This window comes from Calonectris borealis, chromosome 5 (assembly GCF_964195595.1).
Source record: "Calonectris borealis chromosome 5, bCalBor7.hap1.2, whole genome shotgun sequence".
Classification (NCBI taxonomy): Eukaryota; Metazoa; Chordata; class Aves; order Procellariiformes; family Procellariidae; genus Calonectris; species Calonectris borealis.
The window spans coordinates 35447548-35472088 of NC_134316.1; the positions used below are offsets into that span (position 1 = coordinate 35447548).

The 24541-nt window shown below is 36.0% G+C and overlaps 1 protein-coding gene across 1 annotated transcript in view; it reads left to right on the forward strand.

The window, feature by feature from the left end:
* The window catches only part of SPRED1 (sprouty related EVH1 domain containing 1), a 65435-nt gene extending 41099 nt beyond the window's left edge, over window positions 1-24336 (forward strand). The window contains exons 3-6 of the mRNA XM_075151782.1: window positions 3229-3397; window positions 5524-5573; window positions 14131-14289; window positions 19193-24336. Coding sequence (XP_075007883.1) covers window positions 3229-3397; window positions 5524-5573; window positions 14131-14289; window positions 19193-19852 — 1038 coding nt within the window. The 3' untranslated portion in view covers window positions 19853-24336. The remainder of the gene's footprint in view (window positions 1-3228; window positions 3398-5523; window positions 5574-14130; window positions 14290-19192) is intronic.
* The last annotated feature ends 205 nt before the right edge of the window (window positions 24337-24541 follow it).

Genomic DNA, 24541 nt, shown 5'->3' on the forward strand with positions numbered 1-24541 from the left:
ATTTTGAAGTGTTGAAGTTTAAGATTACTGACTTTAGAGATTCATCTTGTCTACACAAGCCAAATAGTTTCTAATATCTTTAAAGAATGTAGCTTGTAGAGGTGAGAAAAGAAACATGTAGCAAGCAAGTATTTTTATGAGTAGCTATGAACTCATTAGTGTTGCATTTAATGACATCTGGATATTAAAAGGATTTTTTCATTAAATAGTAGTAAGTAGGCTCACAGCCCTATTTATGCTCAGAGAATTTAGATCTTGATTGTGTGGATCTGGAGCTCTTCTGTCTTGAGTCTGATAACTCTGCAACATTTCCCATTACGTGCTAAGGTGGCTGCTTCATATTGTCATGGAAATCTTATATTAAGTTTCCAAATGAAGAAAACCTTCAGAACAGTAATCCGTGTTTATTAAAAAGTGGAATTTTGTGAAGCCCTAGTCACTTAATTTACAATTTTGTAGGTTTTTGTTGTGCTTATCACTGGAGATCTTAGGGAAGGTCTACCTGAAAACGTTTGGGAAGGCAGATTTTTGGTAACCACATGGGAGAGTATGATATCATCTTCACGTATAATGTGGAGAGTTCCGAACCATAGCAAAGTGCAGTAAAAAATTGGCGTTTTGGATGTTTGAAGACTCAAAAAAAATCTGTATTGCTAAAAGCTTGGTTTCCATTTCCAGGCTTTGGAGATACGTGTATTAGGATACTTCCTCCCCAGCCCCAATGATAGTTTGCATGCTTCGGCATAAAGAGGCCTTTGACAGCATTTTGTTTAACAGGGCAAAAACACGTCGTTGCTGCAAAGCATAGAAGTGTTTTGGGGAGAAAAAAAAATGCTTTAGGGGCTGGCTGGTATGTTTTTTTGTTTGGTTTGGGTTTTTAGTATTCCTGGATGCAACAAAAACTATTGAAGTCTGGGTGTTTATAGATTTGTGTGCTAATTTTGACCTACAGTTTTTGAGTTTTCTCTCAGGTGGGGCAGGCATAAAGTCTCGCCTATATGGATTCTTATGTCTGATAACACATACAATTTTGATGCAACTAATTTTTCCCCTTTCAATGCCCTTAACCACTTGTATCTACTGTGCTAACTGGTCTGTTTTCATACAGCTTTAGATCTGAAAAATCGGTGTCATCCTGTCAAATTTGTTGTTTCCTTAAATCAAGCTGAAAACAATTACGGTGTTAGATGGGATGTTTGATTGTTTTGTTAATGATTGCTTGTCTTATAAAATGTTGTGAGGGTTCGAGGTGGGGGGTGGGTGGTAGCACAGTTCCTTTTTGGGTTGGCGGGGGTTAGTTTGGAGGTTTTTCTGGTTTGGTCTGGGTTTCTTTGAAAATCACAGCTTCTACTCAGTGAAGTTTTAATCCAGTAGTTTATCTCCAGTAGTTCATCTCCAATGGTACTATCTTTTAAAAACATTTGTCATCCAGGTATGAATTTTCAGTATAAAGTAATCTGGATTAACTCCTTTGGGAGCAGGTGTTCATTGAGATGCTATAAAATCAGTCTTGCAGTACTTTTTGTTGATATTTTGGGTGAAACTGCACACAAAATATAGTGTGAAAATAATTGGTGTTTAATATAGTAGAGATCCCCCAAAAGTGCTCACAGACCCAGAAAATGCAGTGATGTGAGAAATCTTGATTTTTAACTCCTCTTTTTAGGAGGAAGCAAATTTAAAATCATCAAAAGGAACAAAGAATGATCATTTAATACATCTTAGAACTGCAGAATGATACTTTTATTTTTTTCCTGCAGCACCTTTTCCTGCACATGTACAGCAAATAGTTAGATTCCTTCCTATGCTTTATTGTAGGCATTTGTACCTACATATTGTTGACCATTTAGGGAATTCAGAGTGGCGTAACAAAAATTATTTTAATGCTGAAAGAGTTTACATGTGCAGAAAGAATGTTGCCCTTCTAGAGACAGAGCTAGAAGGCAGTAAAACTCAAGAGATGATTAGTGGTGGGGTGTAGGGTAGGGGGAATAAATAATGAAGAGCAGGAGAAAAAATCCTATTTGCCTATGTAATAATTAAACAAGGAAAGGAGAGGAAGAACACAAAGGATATGTAAGAATAATCTAAGTACAGACAGATATATTTTTTTTAATTTGGAGATTTTTTCCTCAGTTGTGTTTATAATTAACCTCATTTTTCCAATGTTGTAAGAAATTTTTCTCTCAAAAAGCTGCATATGTAACAAAATTAAAAATTCAAATTCTGAAAATACATTAATGTTGAAATGATAGAATATTAAAATTCCTGATTCACCTCTCAGTGTACGTTTTCAGAATCTAGTAGTAGTACAGAGACACAGGTTGTCTTGCTGTGCATTTTATTATACCTAGTGCTACAGGACCAGATCAGTGTATGTCCCTCCGTACTTTCTTGTTTATCTTGGATTTTTTTAATCAAGAAACATTCAGTGTAGCAATGTTGCATAAAACAATTTTTGCAGGTAAATTAAATACGCAAATATATTTTTAAAACCAGCCAATTTAAAGTGGGGAAATGATGTGAAGACTGCAACTTTGCTTCATAACTGAATGTGCATGTATACCTGTAATGGTTTTGTAGCCAAATAATTCTGTTAATTATTCCTAATTACTGTTTTCATTATAGTTGAACATGAGCCATAAATATATTTGAGTCTAGGTACAGGCAGTAATACATTCAAAAAGATTGTAGTTTTGATCAATTTCAGTTTTTAAAACAATTCTCCTGTATTATTTCCTCTTGTCTAGTAGCCTTTCTGGGAGAAAACTAGTATGGCCTGAAAGCAGCATAAAGTTAGTCCAGTGCTCAAAAATTTTGTAGAATAAGTATAAAAATAAAATTCCCAGTGATACGTAAAACTTGATATCAGCACACTGATGTTTTTTCGGGGTGTGGCCTATTTAATTTGCTGAACATCTAGCAAGTCTGTACTGACAGAAGTGCTTGCTGTGGGTATGAGATAGATACTTTTGAGGCTGGGAAGATTCACTCAGTACACAAATAGTGTCCTTAACCCATACCACCTATCAGCAACTGTTAGTGAATAATTTGGACATAATGGACACAAAGTTAAAATTACATCCTTGTAACAGGAAGAAATTTAAATAGGGGCTTTTATCTGCTCTGATGATGTATGTTTTCAGGTAATTCACAAAACCTACATTTTGTTCTCAAATTTGATATGTTAAAAAGTGACGTCTTTTCATCCTGTCTTCTTTCTGGAAGGTGGTCTTGGAATGCACATTAAACAAGGACCTCGTTTACAACAAAGTTACTCCTACTTTTTACCACTGGAAGATTGATGACAAAAAGTTTGGCCTCACATTTCAGAGTCCTGCTGATGCAAGAGCATTTGACAGAGGTATTCGGAGAGCAGTAGAAGATATTTCTCAAGGTACATATTTCAGGTGAAGGGGTTGGCGGGGAGGGCGTGTTGAGTGTTCAGTAAATGAGATAAGTCAAAGCACTTTGCATAACATTAATGCTGACAGTATTTAAGGATGTGGATTGATCTATAGCATATTGAGATTTTAACAGTTTTTAAATAGTGCTTCTGGCATTTCTAAAGTGCCATTCATCCAAGTGTCTTAAATTGTTTCACAAACATTAATAAGGTAATTCCCCAAAACATCCCTACATCATAAAGCATTGCCTCTTTTTTTTAGAGGTGAAGAAATGGAGGAAGCTAGAGTGTTACAGTGTCTTACTTGGATCTTCTCAGAAGCTTGTTACAGCTTCTGTGTTCTTAGAGGATAAGCTACGAAGCTCAATGATTTGAGACCCATTGAATTCTCTTTTTATCTGCACATACTTTCACTTAATAGTTTTATTTGTTTACTAACAGCTGACAGAATAGTTCTGAGGACAGGTTTATATGGGACAGTAGAAAAATTTACTTTAAAAGTAACATGGCTAACTGGTTCCAGAGCTTCACTGACCTCTTGGAAACTAGTGAGCAAACTGAAGATCATCAAGCCTCAATTCTGAGCTGAGAATATGATAAATGTATTGCTGGATGGGGAGAGGGAGGGAGAGAAGAGAACAGGTGTCTATTGAATGGAAAGAATATCTCTTTCAGGGCTTATAAAAAGTAACTCGAAGGGAGAAATTTAAACAAAATATTCTCTGCTGTGATGTGCTGTAAATTTAGGGATTTAATGTGTGCTATCATATTAGCAAAGGGAGAAACATGTTTTTGAAGGGAAATGCTTTTTGACATACTAGAAAGACTTCTTTTGAATTGTGCTGATATCATCCATATCCCTGCAAGAGAAATAATTAGAGAACGTACAAGTCCTTTTCTCTCTCAGGGTCTCACAGTTCCAATTTCTGCTGATTTATAACAAAATATAGCACAGTGTGCATTCAGGCCAACCAAATGTATCTGCCTTTAATTTTCAAAATGCTACATTAACAAGATATACTCCCTTGCTTCTGAATTCTGATGACACTTTGAAAATGCTTTTACAAGAAAGGTGTGAACAAGAGAGAGGAGTGTGGCTAGGAATACTCAGTATGTATGCTACAGAATGTAGAAATAGAATCATAGAATCATTAAGGTTGGAAAAGACTTCTAAGATCATCGAGTCTAACCATCAACCCAACACCAACCATGCCCACTACACCATGTCCCTAAGGGCCTCATCTACACACGTCTTTTAAATACTTCCAGGGATGGTGACCCAACCACTTCCCTGGGCAGCCTGTTCCAAGGCCTGACCACTCTTTCAGTAAAGAAATTTCTCCTAATGTCCAATCTAAACCTCCTCTGGCGCAACTTGAGGCCATTTCCTCTCGTCCTATCGCTAGTTACTTGGGAGAAGTTACTCCTATCCGATAGCGTCCTATCGCTAGGTACTTGGGAGAAGAGACCGGTGGGTGTTGGTCTCTTCTCCCAAGTAACTAGCAATAGGACGAGAGGAAATGGCCTCAAGTTGCACCAAGGGAGGTTTAGATTGGACATTAGGAGAAATTTCTTTACTGAAAGAGTGGTCAGGCCTTGGAACAGGCTGCCCAGGGAAGTGGTTGGGTCACCATCCCTGGAAGTATTTAAAAGACGTGTGTAGATGAGGCCCTTAGGGACATGGTGTAGTGGGCATGGTTGGTGTTGGGTTGATGGTTAGACTCGATGATCTTAGAAGTCTTTTCCAACCTTAATGATTCTATGATTCTATGACCCCCACCTCGCTACAGCCTCCTTTCAGGTAGTTGTAGAGCGCGATGAGGTCTCCCCTCAGCCTCCTCTTCTCCAGGCTAAACAGTTCCAGTTCCCTCAGCCACTCCTTGTAAGACTTGTTTTCTAGACCCTTCACCAGCTTCGTTGCCCTTCTCAACGGTTGAATGAATGGTACTTACTAAAATCAACTTGAAATACAGTGATCTCCTGGTTAAAAAAGTAAACAAGCATATTTATGTTATCATAGCTGGATATTGAAGGATGGTGTGGACTACTGGAAGCAGTAAACTGTAAATAAAAAGAAAATAACCTTGTCTGTTTTGGTTTTTTTACTTTTTCTGTAGGTTATCCACCCTCCCAAAATGATGTTGAAGTGGCAGAAGACTGCTTTCAAGTGAGTATTTACATTTTTTAATTAATGGTGCAGCTATTTTTTGAAGAAATTCATTGAACAGTTTTTGTTTTCATTAGTGAGAATAAGCAAAATGAGAGCAATAGCAAAATTCAGTTTAATGAAATAAGTTCCAGAACAGTTATCTAGAAGACCTACAATATTGTGTGTCCTAAACTAAGTAGTCAATATTTAATCAATAGGATGATTAATCCTCCTGAGTTTAACTTTTAAGTTTACAATGTCTGTTCTAGGTTATGTTTCCTCTTTGAACTCATGGGAACATGAAATATTCTTCTGGGGAAAAAAAATAAAGCAGTCATGAATCCTCTTCTTTTACATGCACATCTTATTTGTTTTCCTAGATTTCACTCTGCAGTGATAGACACTTCTAACATTGTATGGTTAAAGTTGAAAAGATGCTGAGATAATAGTTAAAAGAATCTAGTCTAAGGAAGGGTGGAAGTTCAGATAATTTTTAAAAACACACTGAAGATAAAGCAGTCAAGATTGTTGAGATTCAAATTTTTATCACTCCTTATTTGCACCACTCAATTTCTATAGGTCATAATGGCATAAGAGGTAAAAACTTATCTCCTACTATTCTTCAGAGTTATAATGCTTTACACAAATACCATATCAAGGACTGTAACACTGATGTGTAGCACTGCCTAGTAATATGCAAGAATCCATGTAATTAAAAAGCCATTGTAAACAAATATTATGGATACATATATACAGTAAATAGGTGTAATATAACTGAGTAAAAACCTACTTGTGTCTATGTGTGCTTGTCATCTCTTCTTTCCTATTTACAGTTTCAGGGAAAGTCTTGGCTTTATTCACACATACGTTCAGTTTTCAGAGTGCAGATATTTAAATTAATATGAAGCTGATACAGAAACAAGTTGACTCGAGGGTCTTAGCGACTATTCAGAAAACTGATAGTATTCCTAAGTGGTTTCTTGAGGGAAAGAGTTTTGTCATTTATGCAATATTAAATTCTTTATCAGGGTAGACAGATACAGTGTAGAACCTCTGCAACACAGAATCAAGAAAATTAGCAGCCTACTTTGAAGATATGGGTAAGAATCAAATTATGATAGGAGACTGAGAGTCAAGTATTTAGAAAGGATACTGCAATGCAGTGGCAATGCAGAAGAGTCTCCTGATTTCTTTCCATTTTATGGTAGAAGAAATGTGTCTCTTTGTGTAAGTATTGGCTGTGCAACCACCTGTTGTTCTTCATTTGCAGTGCTTTATTTTAAGCCACTCTAAAGCAAAATTGCTATAAATATTAGATACTTTGGATTTAAAATAGGAATGAGATTTTGTCAGGGTGGAGGAAATATGTGCCAAAGTTAATGCAATCCTTAATCAGCTTTTAAAAGACTTGTTTAAACACACTTTGTTGCAAGGATTAATAATTGAGCAATGTCTACTGGCCTAATGAGATTAGAAGAAACTAATTACCTCTTGATTATGCTGCCTAGTTATTACGGTTCTATGTAAGGATGCCAAAATTGAAGCAAATATTTGTGATTCTTTATATTTTACAAAATTTGTTATTGGGAAAGTGGAGAAAAGTGTATTAACATCATCCATTCTATATAGATGTAAATATGGATATATTTAGATATGTAAATTGATGATGTAGATTTACTTTATATATATTTAAAAAAATAAATACCTATATTTTTAAAAATACTCTCTATATATATAACTAACAATCCTGTTTGGTGCAAACTGCTGATTGAATTATCTGTTAACGTTCCAGACATGAAAACATATTTCATGACTTCACCACAACACACGTTGCTTAATTGTGGATTCGTGCTGTGGATAGATGGCAAGAATTATCTGTTTTCTAGAGGCAAAAAAGCTAGCCAATCTCTCTTACCATATCTCTGCATACCAAAGTAAAATAAATGACACTAGAATTGCCTATCGATAACAATACCAGAAGGGGGGGGGGGGGGGGAATGAAATGCAGGGAGGGCTGAACCCACCCTGGTTTAGCTATGCTTCATATAAATCAGGTTTATGTATCAATAAACAAGCTGTAATTGCAGGGTTATGAATGTCAGTGTAGAAAGGCTCCAGCATTTTAGTTACAGGCACCAAGTCTAGTCATGAAGAGTATCTTGGAAATACCAAATAGTGTACATTCTCGTCCAAATGATTAATTCCTTCCCCCTTCCAAGATTGATACTGTTGTAAGTGGAACTTGATACCCCAGGGTTTTTTAACCTGAAATACTGCTAAGACCATTGTGTTTAAAGATAATGTATTACGTATTTGAAGAGTCATGTTGACTTGTCCCCCCTTCTTCCCATCCCACTACGGTTTAAAAGGCCTAATGATTTTTTTTTCCCCTGTTTACTCTAAAAGCTGTTTTCCCAAGCCTCTAATAGTATTTTTGAGTAAGTTTTGGAGTATATCTATGCAAGGCCATTTTAGAGTGTGGATAGAGTGTTAAAGATGAGGTTGACACTTGGATATGAGGGCAATGGGATGTTTATTGTTTCATCAGAACAATCTGCTGATTGTAATTTGTAACCTCTAAAGAATGAAGTACAAAAGATCAAGCAGTGGAGCTCCTCCATTTAATTAAAAATATTAAGTAGTCATAAGTTGTTTCTAAAATAGCAGAATATCAAAAAGAGAAGAGGGTTATTTCACACTTACTTTTCATAGCATGTTTGTTAATGCACTTAGATTTTTGTCTATACCCTGTAGTAACTATCGTGTATTGGTATTTTTCTGTTTAATTTCTTTCTTCGTTAGTTAGTATGGTAGGTAGAGTCCCCAGGATGTCATCAAGGTACATTTGAAAATACTAGTTTTAATATGTGTTTGTTAGTTACATCATCTGCTGTCAAAGTGTTTTGCCTCTGCTTTTCTAGTTATCTCACACAGCAGGAATCCTATATTTAGTGCATATTTGAAGTATGAATATAGTATGTAGTTTGTACATAAATTTCATTAACTGTTTTTTTTAAAAAAGAAGATCATAAGCGACGAAGAAAGCAGAACATGCTTCATAAGTTGTTTTACTGGTTGGTGATATTCGGTGCTACAGAGAGCAAATAAAATGATCTAAGTAAGATCAAAACACGCAGCCTTCTGATCTAGTCAGTGGCACTGCTGTTAAACCTCAATGCCTACTTGTAATAAGTATTATCTCATTTTATAGACGTAGCAAGTAGAAATAGGGGTGGTCTAAAACTTGTATGTGCAACTTTTAAATGCAAATCCAAAAATTGAACTCTTATCTTGTGCTTTCTAGGCTAGCATTTTGCTCACTATATTGTATCTTGGGTTACTAGATGATTTTTTTTTTTTACATTCTTTAAATCTCACAGAGAAAGCATTCTTCTTACTGAAGATCAAATTTATCATTTTAAGAAGATTATAGCTTCTTTAGATGCTCTGTTGTTCATAAATAATGTTAAAATCTTAGTATTAAAAAAAACCCCACCACTTAAGAGTGTTCATACTTGTTTGTAAAGGTTGCTTAAATGATTACAATTACTATTAGTTGTTTAATGAACATATTATATGCAAATTGTTTATATCATTAAATAAGTCTTAGTCTTACTAGATTAATTTCAAATAGAAATACACAAATGAGTTAATGCAGAGCTATCTGACTTCCTGTAATGTTTGTAAATGGATCCTGGGAATGTATATATACTTATATGGAAATATACACTGGGAATTTGTTTTGGTAGGAGGTTTGGATTTTTTGGTATAAAACCAGGCATTTTGAATGCAGTACACAAGCAGCTTGTTTAAGCTTGTTTGTTCAAAAATTGGCTCAGATTCTTTTCCTCTACCAAATACAAACTTATTGCTCTAAAACTTATCTAGCTTAAATGAAAAAAACTAAAAATCAGAATTTTTTTTTTTTCTTAGAAGTAAATCTAACTAAATAAAATCTAGAACTCATGATTTAGAAGTATTTTTATGTGGGTTTTGGATACTGAAATGCTAAGTCTTGCTTTTGAGAACTGAAAAATAGAACAGGTGAGTCTTAATTCCTTTCAGGTTTTGTTGATTCAGCCATACTGGTGTTATTTATAGGCTACCAACACATTTTAACAGTTTTGAAGTAATAAGAAATGGAGCAGATATGCTTTTGAGTATCTTACTACTGGCAGAAGAAAACTGTAGACTGATAAATTATAAGCAGAAAAAAAAAGTTTAGCTTGTTCTTTCAGAAATAGGTACATTGGGCTTTTTGTCAATATTAAGGGGAAAAGGCCTACAACTTACATGCATCCTAAGTGGTTTTGGTGAAGGCAAGGAGGACGTAAAGGTTCATGTGCCTCTTTGTAAATACACTACTTAGTGACCTTTTTGTAAATACAGTATTTACTGACCTCTTTGTAAATGCACTATTTAGTGACCATTCAATTTATTTTGTGTATAACAAAAGGTTCACAGAAGTTTTATTTTACAAAAATAACTTGACATTATGACTTGTAAGGAAATGTGAAATAATTTACCCTTGGCACTATATTGTTTTTATGGAGAAGAAAATACTACGTGATAAAACATTAAATTAGCAATGTTTAGTGCACTTAATAAATTGGCTAGGTGTAGTTCCTAGAACTAAAAGTAATACTAATTTATATTATCCATTTAAAATAAATCTAATAATATATTGTGCTAAAATTATTTGGGTTTATTAAGCTTTTTTGTAGAGTAGTATTCAAAAAAGAGGAGGAAATTCTTTTTTTTCCCTCACCAGTATCCCTAGCAGCCTCTTTACATCTCCATCTCTCTCTTATTTCGTCAGAGTTACGCTTTGTGTTTTAATTTATTAGTTCCTTCCTTGGAATCCCTAAAAACCTCTAGTATGCTTTATATATTCAGGTAGAACAGCCTTGGAAGAAAGAGGCATGTCAAATGCCTTATTCTTTACTTGAAACTGTACAAAACATTCAGAGTAATCTAGGTAATATTTCAGTCCATGTCAGAAATACATACCTGATTATAATAGAGTTTCTTTGCCAAATATGAAAATAGTTGCTCCATCAGTCTTTGAAATAGCTAAAGCAGAAGGAAGTTACTCAAATGTTTTTGAAACCTGTACCATTTCTTCACAATTTAAAAATTAAGGAAAAAACATTTAAACACTCCTTGTGTTGGTTAGTATCAAACAGCAGATTTTCAGGCCTCATGGGAAGTAAATACAAGAACTGGGATGCAACGGAAATGTGGTCTCTCATCCATCCTTCTGTGTAATCATTAAACTTACTTACAGCAGAACATTTTTAACAATGTTTGCAGAACAATGTTGAATTCTCTCCCAGACTTAACTCTGGCAAACTGGGAGAAGTAAGGAGAGAAAATTTGAAGAAGAAGAGAAGCTCAGTCTGGTTTTCATTTTCTCTACAGCTGTCATCTGGCTTTGAATTCTGCTGGAGAGCTACAGCTGGAGTCATTTTATTGCTTTACCCAGCATCCTTTTGCCTGCGCGCACAGAAATGTTTTAGTAGGCTTGGAAAAAAATTCAGAGTATCTCTTAGCAACCATAGGACAGTAATTATTATACCAGCAGCTGGGAGCAAACCAGATTTCCGTTGTGCATTAAAAACTGGCGTAGGTTACTTTACAGATGATACCGAATAACCTATGCCAGTACTGTGCTTTGCGGGCTGTGGTTAAAGGATATTGAACGTGGGCGGTGTAATTGCTTCGGACAGTAGAAAAGGGGAATGTGCGCATCTGTGTTTGTGTGTAATATTCTGTATATTTAATATACCAAGCTTAGTTCTTGTGGAAAACTTCACATGTTTGCTTTTTACTTAAATGCATTTTCAATACAATAGCATTTTTGTTTCTAGGGCCTCTCCCTTCAAGTTGTCAGTGTTTCCATTATAAATGTGGGTTTTCAGGTGTTTATGACCTTGTCATAAAACATCACATTGGAGCAGGAAGTGTTGTCCAAAGAAAGCCTTTTTGCTACTAATAAACGTGGTTTGGCTGTATCTAAACTATCAGTTTAATTAAAAATACAGAGTTCAGGATATTCATCTGGCATCTCTGTAGTTCTGCATAGTGAATACTTACGGGCTAAATAAGATCATAACTGACCTGATCGCTTTTCGTTTTTCATAAATACCAGAAGCTGGGCTGTGTCCGCTTACCTGTAGCGTCTAGGTTGGTAGGCTGAGCATTGTGCTTTCCGAACAGCTGTCTCATGAGTTCTTGCCTTACAAAGGTCAGATGCCTTTCTCTGTCTCCTGCCACCCCCAAATTTGTCCTTGAAGTCAATTAGCTTGAATTGTGGTGTCTGTGTTGGAATTTTACAAAAGCATTCCTTTAAAATCGCTGCGTGTGGGACACAAAGGCTTGTTTTAAGATTAAGGTTTGTATTTTATACATCAATGTCTGGCACTGCTAGTTAGCACTGTAATAGATGATCGGTGCCTGTATCCTTTATTAGATGGAGACCTTCTTGACTGCCAAGGGGAGCGCGTGTGTCTGTTTGTGTGAGCGTAGGCATGTGTACTTTTTGCTCTATAGTATAGGTAGTTTATTTCTGAAGAAAAAAGGTGTGAATCACCTGCAGGGACAGGACATAATGCAGGCTGTTGCAAATCTCACCCAGGGATAAAGACTGGCTTGTGGGTACTATGTGTTTTTTCCCTGGGACGGAAGGAGGAGTAGTTTTTGCAGCTCTCATCCTTCTCCCTAGACCACTCAAATCAGTAATAGCTGGGGGGTAAGGGGGTTAGGTAGTGCTTATCACGGTGGTTTCTGTAAAATGGCTTCTAGCTGTTAAGTGTGTTCCTAGCTTAAATAGTTTCTGCTTGTAAGCATTTATAAAACTGCTCAAACCAAAAATAGTTGTAGGCATTTCTTCCTTATTCTGAATGCAGCTCTCCTGTGACTTGAACCAGTGTTTTGGAAGCTTTTTATGTCATTGGGCAATGTACCTGCAGGAGTACCTCCTGCTAGGAAGATGTTTGATATTGCACTAATATTTGGTGCTTTTTGCTCTTAAGATAAGTATACATCCATGAAAGCTAACTCTTGCCAGTCATTTCAACGTTTCTTTTGTACTCCTTTCCCAACAGTGTTTGACCAGAAAATTTAATTTTGACAACGACAGAGTCAATTGCTTAGTGGTGGTGTCATGCTCAAGGATCTGCAAAAAGTACTTCTTTCTGGAGTTTTGCCTGTCTCCAAAATTTTTCAGTGGAACTTTAACCTGATTGAGCTATTGTCTTTCATAGGGTGTATGCTCTCTAGTATTAATTAAAGCTAATCATTAATTAATTACTAATTTGAATGTTTTTCCACTCAGAGTGCTTCTGAACAATATGTAAATTCTTAGTGATGTGATGATTTTCTTTCTTCCGAAGATCAGCTACAGAACAGCTACTTCCACTTTATCTAGATGTCTTAGAACTTGATACATTAGGCTTTTATGTACGTGAGGTGCTAATGTAATCCCAGAATAAGTTCCCTAAGTATTTTGACAAATGAAAACTAATGATTCAGTGTTAGCATTTAACCTGCCAAAACTTCAGGTTTGCCTCTGCCTCAGTAGTTTTCTGCAGTATTTTTATTGTTTCCCCCTTAATGTTTTCTTGATATATACAAATCCTTATAGTAAAGCTGAAACATTCTTATTGCTGGAAGTTGGATGATGCCAGAATTTTCTCAGTGCTATCAGATGATGACAGCCAGTGAACTTTACAGCGTCTCTCAATACAAACAAAACATTGTACAGTACATTTTTGGCAGTCCAATGGGATTTGTATCAATATGCTCTACTGTATCCTGAGTATATCCCAGTCAGTTAGGCTTAAAGAATGAGAACTGTTTGTTTTTCTATTCTTTTCAGAAATCGGATCATCTCACAAGCCAATAGTTCCACCCAAACATACTTCCTCTTCCTTATTCTGAATGGCACACATCCTGCAGATATCTCATTATACGTTGCCACATGGTCTCATTTTTGTATCAATTGCCTGACATAACCTTAATTTCAAAAAGACAGTCATTAGTTGTTTAATATATGCTTGCTGTAATCAGGTATTTTAATTGAGCCAGGATATGTTAAAACTGACTTTCTGTTCCTTTCCAGCTGATCTCGCTTTTAATTTATTAAAAGGTCTGACTAGCTTTTGCCTTATTAGTCTCAGAAATGTTTTCCTCCAGTTGTATATTTGTAAATACTGGCAACCTGGTGGGTAGTTAGAGAAAGCATAATCACAGAGACTGGGCTAATCTCTCCTTCCTTAAAGGAGTTCCTCAGTCTGATTTGGCAACTGAGTTATAAAGGCACATATCTCTAATGCCCAAGTTATGTACTCTCTGCAGAAAAGGCACTCTTATTTTCCCAGGCTGACTGATAGTGAAGAAAATACTTGCCTACTTATAAGTACTTTAAAAATGTGTATTTAAAAATACTTGCGTTTATATGTGCCTCTTAACACGTTACGTAGAATATTATTGCTTTTATGTATGAACTTGGTGGTTTTGGTGTGGTTTTTGTATAAATGTAAAATCATGTCAAGGGAGTTCTTATGTTTTCTAGACTACTCAAGAAAATACATCAGGTTCATTAATGAAAGATCACCTTTTCCAACACGAAACTGTAGTAACCAGTGAACCTTACAATAGCGCAAATTTAAGGCCTTCAGCATTTGAGGATTTCAACACCAGGAGAGCCTGTTTTCCTAGCCAACCTAACCAGGTAAGACTACAAACAAAAGAAGCGGTTCTTACTTTGCTTGCTGAATATATAGAGCATATATGCATATATGCACACTATATAGTTTCTGACAAGAAAGCACTTTCATTCTAAGTCCCTGTTTGTAGCATTATACTCTCAACTTCTTGAAATGATCAATATAAGCTTTGCAGTTGAAATATTACAGCATTATTATGGCAGAGGTAGAACTTTGTGAAGGTATTTACCTATGCTTGTAGTGCAGCAGACTACATGAATAAATCTTTCACTTTCTTTGAAGGCAGATTTCTGATTTACAGACTTCTGTATATGCAGCCTTGAAAAGCTGTGTAAATTTATGGCTAAATGTTAATTGGCCATGACCTCAATCTCTGTTACATGTATGCTAATATTGCTTTGATTAGAAATATTGAAAAGTATCTTTAAAATTGATATCTTGGATGGATTACACAGTGGGGCACTTTTGCTAAATATTTTTAGTGAAACATGGTTTATGGTTTCTAACTGCCTATTTAAACTAAAATATTCTATTTTGGTACAGAAAGGAAAACAGTATAAAAGTCATGCATGAAAAGTATTAAGCTATTGGTAAACAGATTCTTAAAACAAAAAAAAAAAACACTAACATGAGGAAAGCTGATGTACAGACATTTTTTAAAAGAGGTCATATTTATAAAACATTAGATTGGAAAGGCAATGTTACAGCTTCAATAATATACATTTTGCTTTTTTCTAAGCCTCAGAGAACTGACAGTTTTTGTAGACTGTAGAAATAGACTTAATAGTGAGTTGGATAATAATTAATTTGAGGGTCTTACGCCTAGAAGCAAACACATAGGAAGCTCTTTAGAATAAGCTTAATAACAGAAGTCAAAGCAGAATGCAAGTTCAAGTAGTTCTGAACACTTCATCAGAAAATATTTCTGCTCCCTGAAATAAAGCTTTTTAATACCCTCAGTCATTCTTGCACAAAAAGATAGGATTGTATTAAAGTCTTGTATCAGCTGCTTTCTAACTGCTTTATTGGGCAAAAGAAGCAAACAGTGTTACCTGGAGAACTAACTAAAGAGCTTGAAGTTATGAACTTCTGATTTTTAATCATTGATCTGCTTCAATTATCTCTTTGTATAAGTCACCTCATATTTTTGTTTGTTCTGTTCATCAAGAGGTACGTATTTTTCCCTCTTCCCATTTACTTGCAAAGAGATTTTTTAAATTTCTTAGAATAGAATAGATGGGTGATTAAATTATTGCAGCTAACACTTAACAGCCACAGTAACCAGTGATGTATGTGCTGTTAGTCTTCATCGAGTTGTAAATACCTGTATGTTTTAAGAGCACATATAGAATTGGCCACTGAGAAAATGATAATTTAAGCTGTGGTATACTGGGTAGTGCCTGTCTCATAGAAATTAAATAGGAATTTCTTTGAAATGACAATGCTAGAGTTCACTTCTTGTAGACTGAAGTTATGGGAGATTCCATGGAAATTTAAGTAGATATTCTTTAAAATATTTTTCTCATATTGTAGCACTACCTGCATCCGACACTCCATGCTTTTTGCGTGGTCCTGTGGTGCACGCATTTAGAACATAGGCAAGTCAACAAAATCTCACATTCAGTATGTGTGCACACTGCACTGTCTCTGCTGAACTCCATGGATGTGACCATGTGGCACAGCAGATCTTGAGGTAAATACCTATTTTGTTTCAATTTTGTATAAATAAGTTTGAACACTCAGTTACTGTGCTCGTAAGTTGAATAGCTCAAGACGTACATGTTCAAACTAAAGTGAATAATGACAGTTCAGATCTTTATTATAATACAATATAATGCAATACTTTGACTGTTACTAAAAAATACCCAAGTCCCTCACCTCTTCAGCTTCTGATACACTGATGTGTGTTTAACTTAAATTTAGTACTTTGCGATGATACATTCAGCTGCCCGTGTCCTCATTTCAACTCCGTGTGGAGTTGAAAGCTGAGCAAAGTCAGGTATATCTGTTCGAGGAGAGACAGTGAAGGCTAGACTACCAAGCAAGGTCCATGCCTGGTTTAAAGGTGCACCTCTTCAAGTAAGGTGTAATACTAGTGAGTTCAGTCGTGTCAAAAAAAAATTTCTGCCTAATTTCCAGTTGACTAATTATGTTCATAATGAGATTCTCTGTGGAATTTCAGTTTGCTATAATATTCTTCCTCCCTTCCTGCTTCAGCTGTTACACAGAGATGGCACTTGTACTGAGTTATAATTTTGAGTGGCTAGAGGACTATGTGCATTATTCTCATTGAATTTTGCTGGTATTTGTACCTAACTGAATCTGGATTCTGTATTGTTCTTAAGGTTTCATGTACCTCATGCTTTCATATAGGTCCCATTAAACACCCAATATGTAAGCACTTTATAAATAAAGCTTTTCCAACATTTCTCCTGTTCGCTTGTTTTTCAGCGTTTCCCACTTGCTTTCTTAAAAAATGACTTCTTAATATCAGTTTCATAAAGAACATAATGCTGCCTTGTTTGTAACATGTCAGACCTTAAGCATTTTAGTAGGTGTTTGGCTGGGGACTTGAAAAAATGAAACGAGTTCTATGCATGTGGTGTGTTCTGCTCAAACAAACAAAAGGCCTTCAAAGACTGAGGAGAGGTCAGATTTTACAGTTGTTAGTATTTGTAGTGATCTTTAATGGCTATTAGCTGTCTGGGGAATGGGAGGTTGAGGGTGGGTTTTTTGGTTGGAGGTTTTGGGTTTTTTTTCTTTTAAACAATGGGTTTTTTTTAATGTCTTAAATGCATGCGTAATACTATGTGTGGACAGTGGGGTAAGGATCCTTTATGCCTGTAACATATGGAATTGTAATGACATTTCTGATGCTTTTTCCCTTAAATAAATTTATGCTGTTAACTGTTCAAAAAAGCCAATTAGCCATAGCTAGTTATTGATGCTAAAAGAATAGGCTCTTTCTCTTGTTTGAAAACAGAACAGAGTTGAGAAGCACTCTGCTTTTGTCAGCAAAGGAGAGGCCTAACTGCTTGCATCGGAGCCTGGGGAAGTATGGAAGAGCAGTGACGTTAGCTTAATAGGATATAACCTTTCTTCACCCTGTATCCTTGAGACCTTGTGGAAGTCCAACTACGTGGCTTGGAGCCAAGAAAAAAAATTATTCTTGTTAGCATACTCCAGTTGAAACTCCCAGGGCAAAGCAGCTCTAATTACAGTTCTGTACTTAAAATATATCACAAGGATTATCAAGCAGGGAAGTGATGGTTAGAGCAGGCTACAGATATTCTTACATAATCAGAAGCTGGCATATTTTAAGCAGCTATTCCTTCCTCTTTCCCAGCTGCCTTCCCTCTTCCCTCCTCCACCTCCTACCCCAAAACCCGGGCATGCAGACTTCAGTGTAGTAGGAGCACAGACACGTGCAAAGTGAAATAGAAGTGTGTTAACTTAAAGCATCATGTTCAGTAGTTGTTACACGCTGCAACGGATTAGGAACATGCAGTTCAACTGTTGTCCTAAACTATGGAATGGTGATGCATTAATTCTCATTAATTTGATCAGTACTAATAATGTAAACACTCTCAAAGCAACGATACTGATGCCAAAGATGCACTCCCAAATAATTCATGATTCTGGAAGAATTTGTAAGGCTAATGCGTTAGGGAGTGGTTTTTTTTTTTTTTGGTCTCTTCTGTGAGATGGTTTGCAGGCTGTGCACTTGACAGGAGAAAAAGGCGGAATTTGACTTGAAGCTCGCTTATATTCTGGCTCCGATTATAATAGCCCTACAGTGTAGGAAAATAATTGCCTGTCTGTAAGGCAGGAATACTGGGACATACTGAGACTTTTGCTTTTTTGCTGCACTATCTGCTATTTTTGGGAGCTCCTTCCATACACATGTGCTAAATTTTTATCCTGTCATGATTTGCACCTTTTCTTGAAAGTCACTTGTAATGTGATTTCAGTAACTTTTAGTGGCAGTCCACTATCTTACACTTATATCTAAGGTCTGCAGTATTTCAGTTCGGATGATTGAAATTTGCCACCTTCAACAACTTTTTCATGCCCCCATGCCCTTTCATTGTAAGGCAGAATAAACAAGAACTCTATCTTATCTCTCTGCTGTTTGTTTTGTATGTGTTTAGCAGGTTCCTTCTTACTTGCCTTTTGAGATAAAAGGTCTTGAATTATGGTCAGTTCATTATAAGTTGAGAATTTAAAAAGTACTGAGGCGTTTGCCTGCTGGTGTCCTAAACTAATCGATTTAAGTACTGTATATTAGCTAAGGGGAGATCCATTTAGAAGCCACTGTTACTGATTGATCATGCTACTGAGTATTATTCTTCATACGGCAAGAATAGCTTATCTAGAGTACAGCTTTGAGAATAAGTAACTGCTCTTGTTGCAGAAGTGGAGGGAGTTTGAAAACTTAGAGCAGGAATACAGGAAAGCTTCTCCTAGATAACACGAGTAACTCAAAGTGAATGTATCAGGGAATTAATCCTAAAGCAGTGGATCATCACTGACGTGAAATCAGCAAATTCATGTAAAGCGTAATTGATCTGTGGAATTAGTTGCCATTGTCAGATGTTAAAACCTGGACTTTGAGAATAATTCAAACAACAGTATCCAGTTTTATGCGGATACCAAAATATCCAAAGCTCTTACGAGATACTAAAAAGTCAGAAAAGAATACTAAAGCTCAGGGTCCTAATATCATGCAAAAGGCTCATTATTGTGGGGGAGTCTGTAAATTGTACTGGTAAGAAAATAAGCTGAAATTTTTATCTTTAAGCAGCAAGGAAAAAAATCCTGTTTTTTAATTTTCTAATCTAAGTTTTACATTGTAGGTGTAAATTTGGAACTTTACTGTAGTAAACTTGTCTTGCTTTGCCATTTCAGGTCCCACTGAAGTCAATCAGACATGTTAGTTTTCAGGATGAAGATGAAATTGTCAGAATAAACCCTCGTGACATTTTGATACGTCGTTATGCAGACTACAGGCATCCTGACATGTGGAAGAACGACCTGGAGAGGGATGACGCAGACTCAAATATACCATTTTCTAAATCAGACAGTAAAAAATCTGACTATTTATACCCATGTGGGGATGGAACTAAGTTGAATTCCCTGAAAGACTCAAAGAGTTCTGTGGTATTTAAAACTCAGCCTTCCTCATCAAAATTTAAAAACTCAAAAAGAAGAAAAGAGGATGGTGAGCGTTCCCGCTGTATATACTGCCAGGAAAGGTTTAATCATGAAGATAATGGCAGAGGAAAATGTCAAGATGCGCCAGATCCTATTAAAAGATGTATCTACCAAGTTAGTTGCATGCTTTGCGCAGAGAGCATGCTGTATCACTGCATGTCAGACTCTGAAGGAGACTTCTCTGATCCTTGCTCGTGTGACACTAGTGATGACAAGTTCTGCTTACGCTGGTTAGCACTGGTGGCACTCTCGTTCATTGCTCCATGTATGTGCTGCTACCTCCCCTTGAGAGCATGCCATCACTGTGGTGAGGTATGTGGGTGCTGTGGAGGAAAGCATAAAGCTGCGGGATGAATCGGTCTTGTGCCAAGCAGAGCTGAAAAATCTTTGTTTCCAGGAAGCATCTAACTTGGATTTGTGGAGCTTTTTGGCAAGCTGAAGGGAATCTTCTTTCATGTGAGAGATGCTTGATGGTGGAGGAAGCAACAAGACTTGTCAGACCTTGGCATTTTACAAGTGCTAGCCATGCCTAACTATTTCCTTTGAGTGCGTGGCATTTGTTGCAAGTTGTGAAGGAGATTTTGCAAAGGAAAGCCTATTCTTATTATTGGCTATAAAATGAGTATATAAACTATGATTATACTAAAAGGGATTAACTTTTGCCACTTTGTACATTCATGGTTTAGGTGAGGGGGCTCTTTTAAAAGGATTAAAACTTACCTGAGGGGAAATTTTAACTAAAAGTGCACTAGTGACAGTTGATTTAAGATTAAGAAAAGTTAATACTCGGCAAATGAGAAATGAAACTGATTTTAAGTGCAACTAAATCACTTATTAATAGTTTTTTGGAAGCGACTTTATGTATAAATAACAAATGTTTATATTTAACTAAATGTGTAAGGTACGAATTATTACATGTTAAACTTTCCTTCCCTCTGATATGGTAGGTATGGACCATATCTACTGTCACATTCCATGGTAGTATTTTAAATATTTAATTAGTTAATTTAGTCGCATTTTTATTCCAGATGGACAAATTGATATTTTCAGTCCTGTTTCCCTTCAGCTACAGTTTGTGTTGAGTTGTATCCATACATTCTGATAATCTAAAAACCTTTAAAATATTAATTATTCTAGTCTTGAGTGACCAATATTTTTTTGTTAAGCACAGATGTAATTGTCTAAAATGTTCTTGTTAGGACATAACATTTATTTTTATATATAAATGACTTTGATTTCAACATGATAGCAAAAAGGAAGTTGTTTCTGTTGCTCAACCAGCAAGTTGTTTTCTTTTGGGGTGTCCTCCAAAAATACTTTATTGCATATTCAAATGTTCATTAAGCAAAAGGTACATTAAGGCAGTTGTAACAAATGGTCATCAGTGTTCTTGTTTATCCTTCTGTTAAACTAGGATCCTGTTCAGCTGTTTATCAAGTACTATGATTAAAACAAAAGATTAATAACAAAAGTGAAATTGTTTTCATTATTTTGAACTGCAACTTTTTCTTATTTGAACGGGCAAGAACAAAAGTACTGTGTGTTTTGTTCAAAAACAACAACAAAGGACTTAGCTTGAGAAATAAATTACAGTCCAGGCAAAATTGGAGTGAACTTCTTAATTGAGGAAATCTGGAGGGAGGATGGGAGAGGGAGTGAGAGAGAGAGTGTGTATGTATGTGTATGCACGGTGGTATATTGTGTATGATACTTGTTACGGCTTTGTACTTACTAAGTGTTTAACTTTCAGATAAGAATTAACCGATTAACCCATAGAGAATTTTTTAAAACATTACATACTTTGCTCTGTCATGAAGTAAGAAACATTTACTTCTCATTAAAGATACGTAAAACACTAAAACCAGTCATAATTCATTAACGAAGGTGCCTATTTGATATCCTGGCTGAAGTGGAACAGACTGTCCTCAGTACACCCTTGTTATTAAACAAACAAAAAACCTAACTGATTTAGAAGATGCACACGACTGACTTTTCTCACTTCCTATGCGTTTCTTCAGTATATTTTGTGTAATTTTTCTTTCTGCATGTATCAGTGCCCTTAATTTTCCTTTGAGGCCCAGAAGTAAAATGAGCAAATGTATATAACATTATCTGTCTGTAAAATACTTTTTAAAAGAAAACATTTATATTTATATTACAGCGTGAATTGACCACCTTGTGTACATAGATCATCTCGAAGTATTCTTTCACATTGAAAAGAAGACAAATATATTGATAACTGTAGAAGTTACGGAAGAGCTTCTAGTTTTGTATTAAGAGTGATTGGATGAATTAAGTCCAAGAATATGACATGGTAGCAGCAGTTTTTACTGTTGGTTTTTACTCTTTATATATTTGAAAGCTGCTACTCTGGTTGATTTCCATGCTTCATACATTTTCAGCTAAACTTGGTTGCCTAGAATAGACTGTTAACTTTAAAAACAACTTTGATTTAAAAAAGGTGATGTTTTTCTATGAATGAGAGGAATTTAATATTTGTAAGTGCTAGGTTCCTAATTCGAGGTGAAGAGAGGTATGAACAACCTAAGAAAAGAACTTGCTGGCTGTATAGGAAAATGCTATAGAAACATATTGGGTGTAGACTTCAGAAAGAAATGAGTTTAACAGTTTCCTCTGAGCACTATACAACATAGTGAAACTCTTGGTCCTGTACTGTATTTTATATGAAACATATATGCTTTAATATTTTTATTGAGTGTGTGCATTAATATTTTCACCTTGCATTTAACCACTTTGCTGCTAAAATGTTTTCACCTTTTGCTTTCCTCTTTGAAGACCTGATCCATTTAAAAAGGGTTCCTGAGCTGACATACGTTCACTTTTTCCTCTTGCGCTGGAAGTGTCAGCCTGCACGCCCAGTCTGAGAGCGACTGAAGGAACTGCAAAGATGCGTGGTTAGGTAAGGGCTGGTTTTAGTAGGATGCACACATACTTTTTCTCCTGGTGTTAGGGATCTTGCCCGCTGTTGCAGTTAGGAGATGAGTAGTGGAAGGTGGACATACAGCAAACCCCTTCCACAACCCTGTTACATCTGTGCATCTTTTGGTTCTGACAGCACGTAACATTTGTTCTGTCTCTTCTGAAATACTTCCTTAAGCATTTGGGAAAAGAGAAGTTTCTTCCCCAATCCTTACTCCTCCCCTCGCCCTTAACATCAGAACTGTAGTTTGTCAGGCATGTAGTACCAGAGCTTTGTTTTGCTTGGAGGGGAGACCTGAGCCTTGGGAAACCATCACTGAATATTAAGTCCCTCTCTTGTTGAAAGCCTCAGTTACCGTGAAAATAAGTATTTCCCCTTGAAAGTGGGGAAGAAGTTAGATGACAGCAGCACTCGTGCACCATCTACTGGGGGAAAAACAGTCAGCTGCTTTCAGGCACAATATTTGATTACACCGTAATTTAACTGGCTATGGGTGCACTACTGAAACTACAAAAACATGTTAAGCTGTAGTTATGAATTTACAAAATAGTAATTTGGACTCTTACTGTGATTCTTTATCTCATCATGCTTCTTAAATTTCATTATTAATATTGATTGAAAGTAAAAATGCTTCAGCCATATATTTTGTTAGGTTTAAAATAGTTACAATGGCCTATTATGCAAAAGTATAAAAATCAGGAATGAAATGAAAATTCTTTTGATTCTGTCACTGGGTTCATAAGAAAGATAATTTCCCCACCCCCACCCCGTTTCCCCCCCCCGCCCAAGTTCTTTCCCACAGCAAAATGATGGGAGTTTTGATGTTCATGCAGAGGGAATCTGGCCTTTTGGTTTTGATACGAATCAAGTTTTGAGTGTGCACAGGTGGGTCTGTGCGCTCGCACATGCGATTCGGTAGTAGTGAAGGGTACACCTACAGCTGTGTGCAAGATTAAAGCAATATGCTGATAATAATCTACAATTACTATGGTAACTGTTTAGTAAACAGCAGCAAATGATGGCATAAAACTCAGATGCCTTTCCAGAGCTTATGTAAGGGATGTTCCGAGCAGTCTTAACCAATGCAGTTTCCTCTAGAGAAGCAAAGGTATTTTGAAGAATGTCTTAATTTTGCATGTTGGAATACAACATTCCCATTTCAGATGTGTTCTCTTCAGAATGATCTGTTCATGTGTACCTGGAGGATAATGTTGAACTTCCGTGTAAATAATGCTCAAGTTTAAATTAGACTTTAAATATTTTCAGAGCTTATGGCACAGTATGCAGCCAGTACAGTGATACATTCGTATTAATAAAATGAAGATCAAGGGTGGTGGCTGGCAACAGAACAATAACTTTAAAAAGATGCCTTATGGTACTGTTAGTCCAGCAGCTGGGTGAATAAAACTTCCATTTCCTTCGGTGCACTGATAAATACAAGGAGGGGTTGGGGGGATGGTTTGGGCCTGGGTTTTTTCCCTGAAAGCTTTCTTAATTGCAAAAGTTGTGGTTCGTTTAAGAAATCAAAGCATTCGGTGAAGGAGCAGCTTTCATGTTCAAAGCTGCAATATGAGCTGTACGCAGTTTTCCTCCTTTCGCTTGGTGCCATTTGCTTTCCACCCTAATGACCTCGAAGTGCCTCATGTGTATATTGTTTCCACTAAATCTCAACTGCTATTTCTTTCTACTAAATGATGTATAATTTAGTTAACTCATCCCATAGGTGTTTCCTTTATGAATAAGAATATAGCTTGTTACTTTGAGTATATAATGTAAATAAACCTTTAAGTTTGTAACTGGTTTGTTACATCATATCCTTGTAAGTTGACATAGGAGATAACAACATTAAAATTGTTTAAATGTTTTTTCCTGTAATTACCTGATTAAAACTATCTTGAAATGAAACAACTGACATGTTTTTCCATTCTGTGTTGGGATTACTCAGAACAGTGCCTATGAAATGAAATGTTGCAGCTCAAGAACAGCATACAAAGATGTAAACACAGGTAATCATTTTGCCATAGTATTCTGCTTACTGGTTAAACAAATGTTAATCAGATCATTTTATGATTTTAAGACTGGTCAAACAAATATTGTATTAC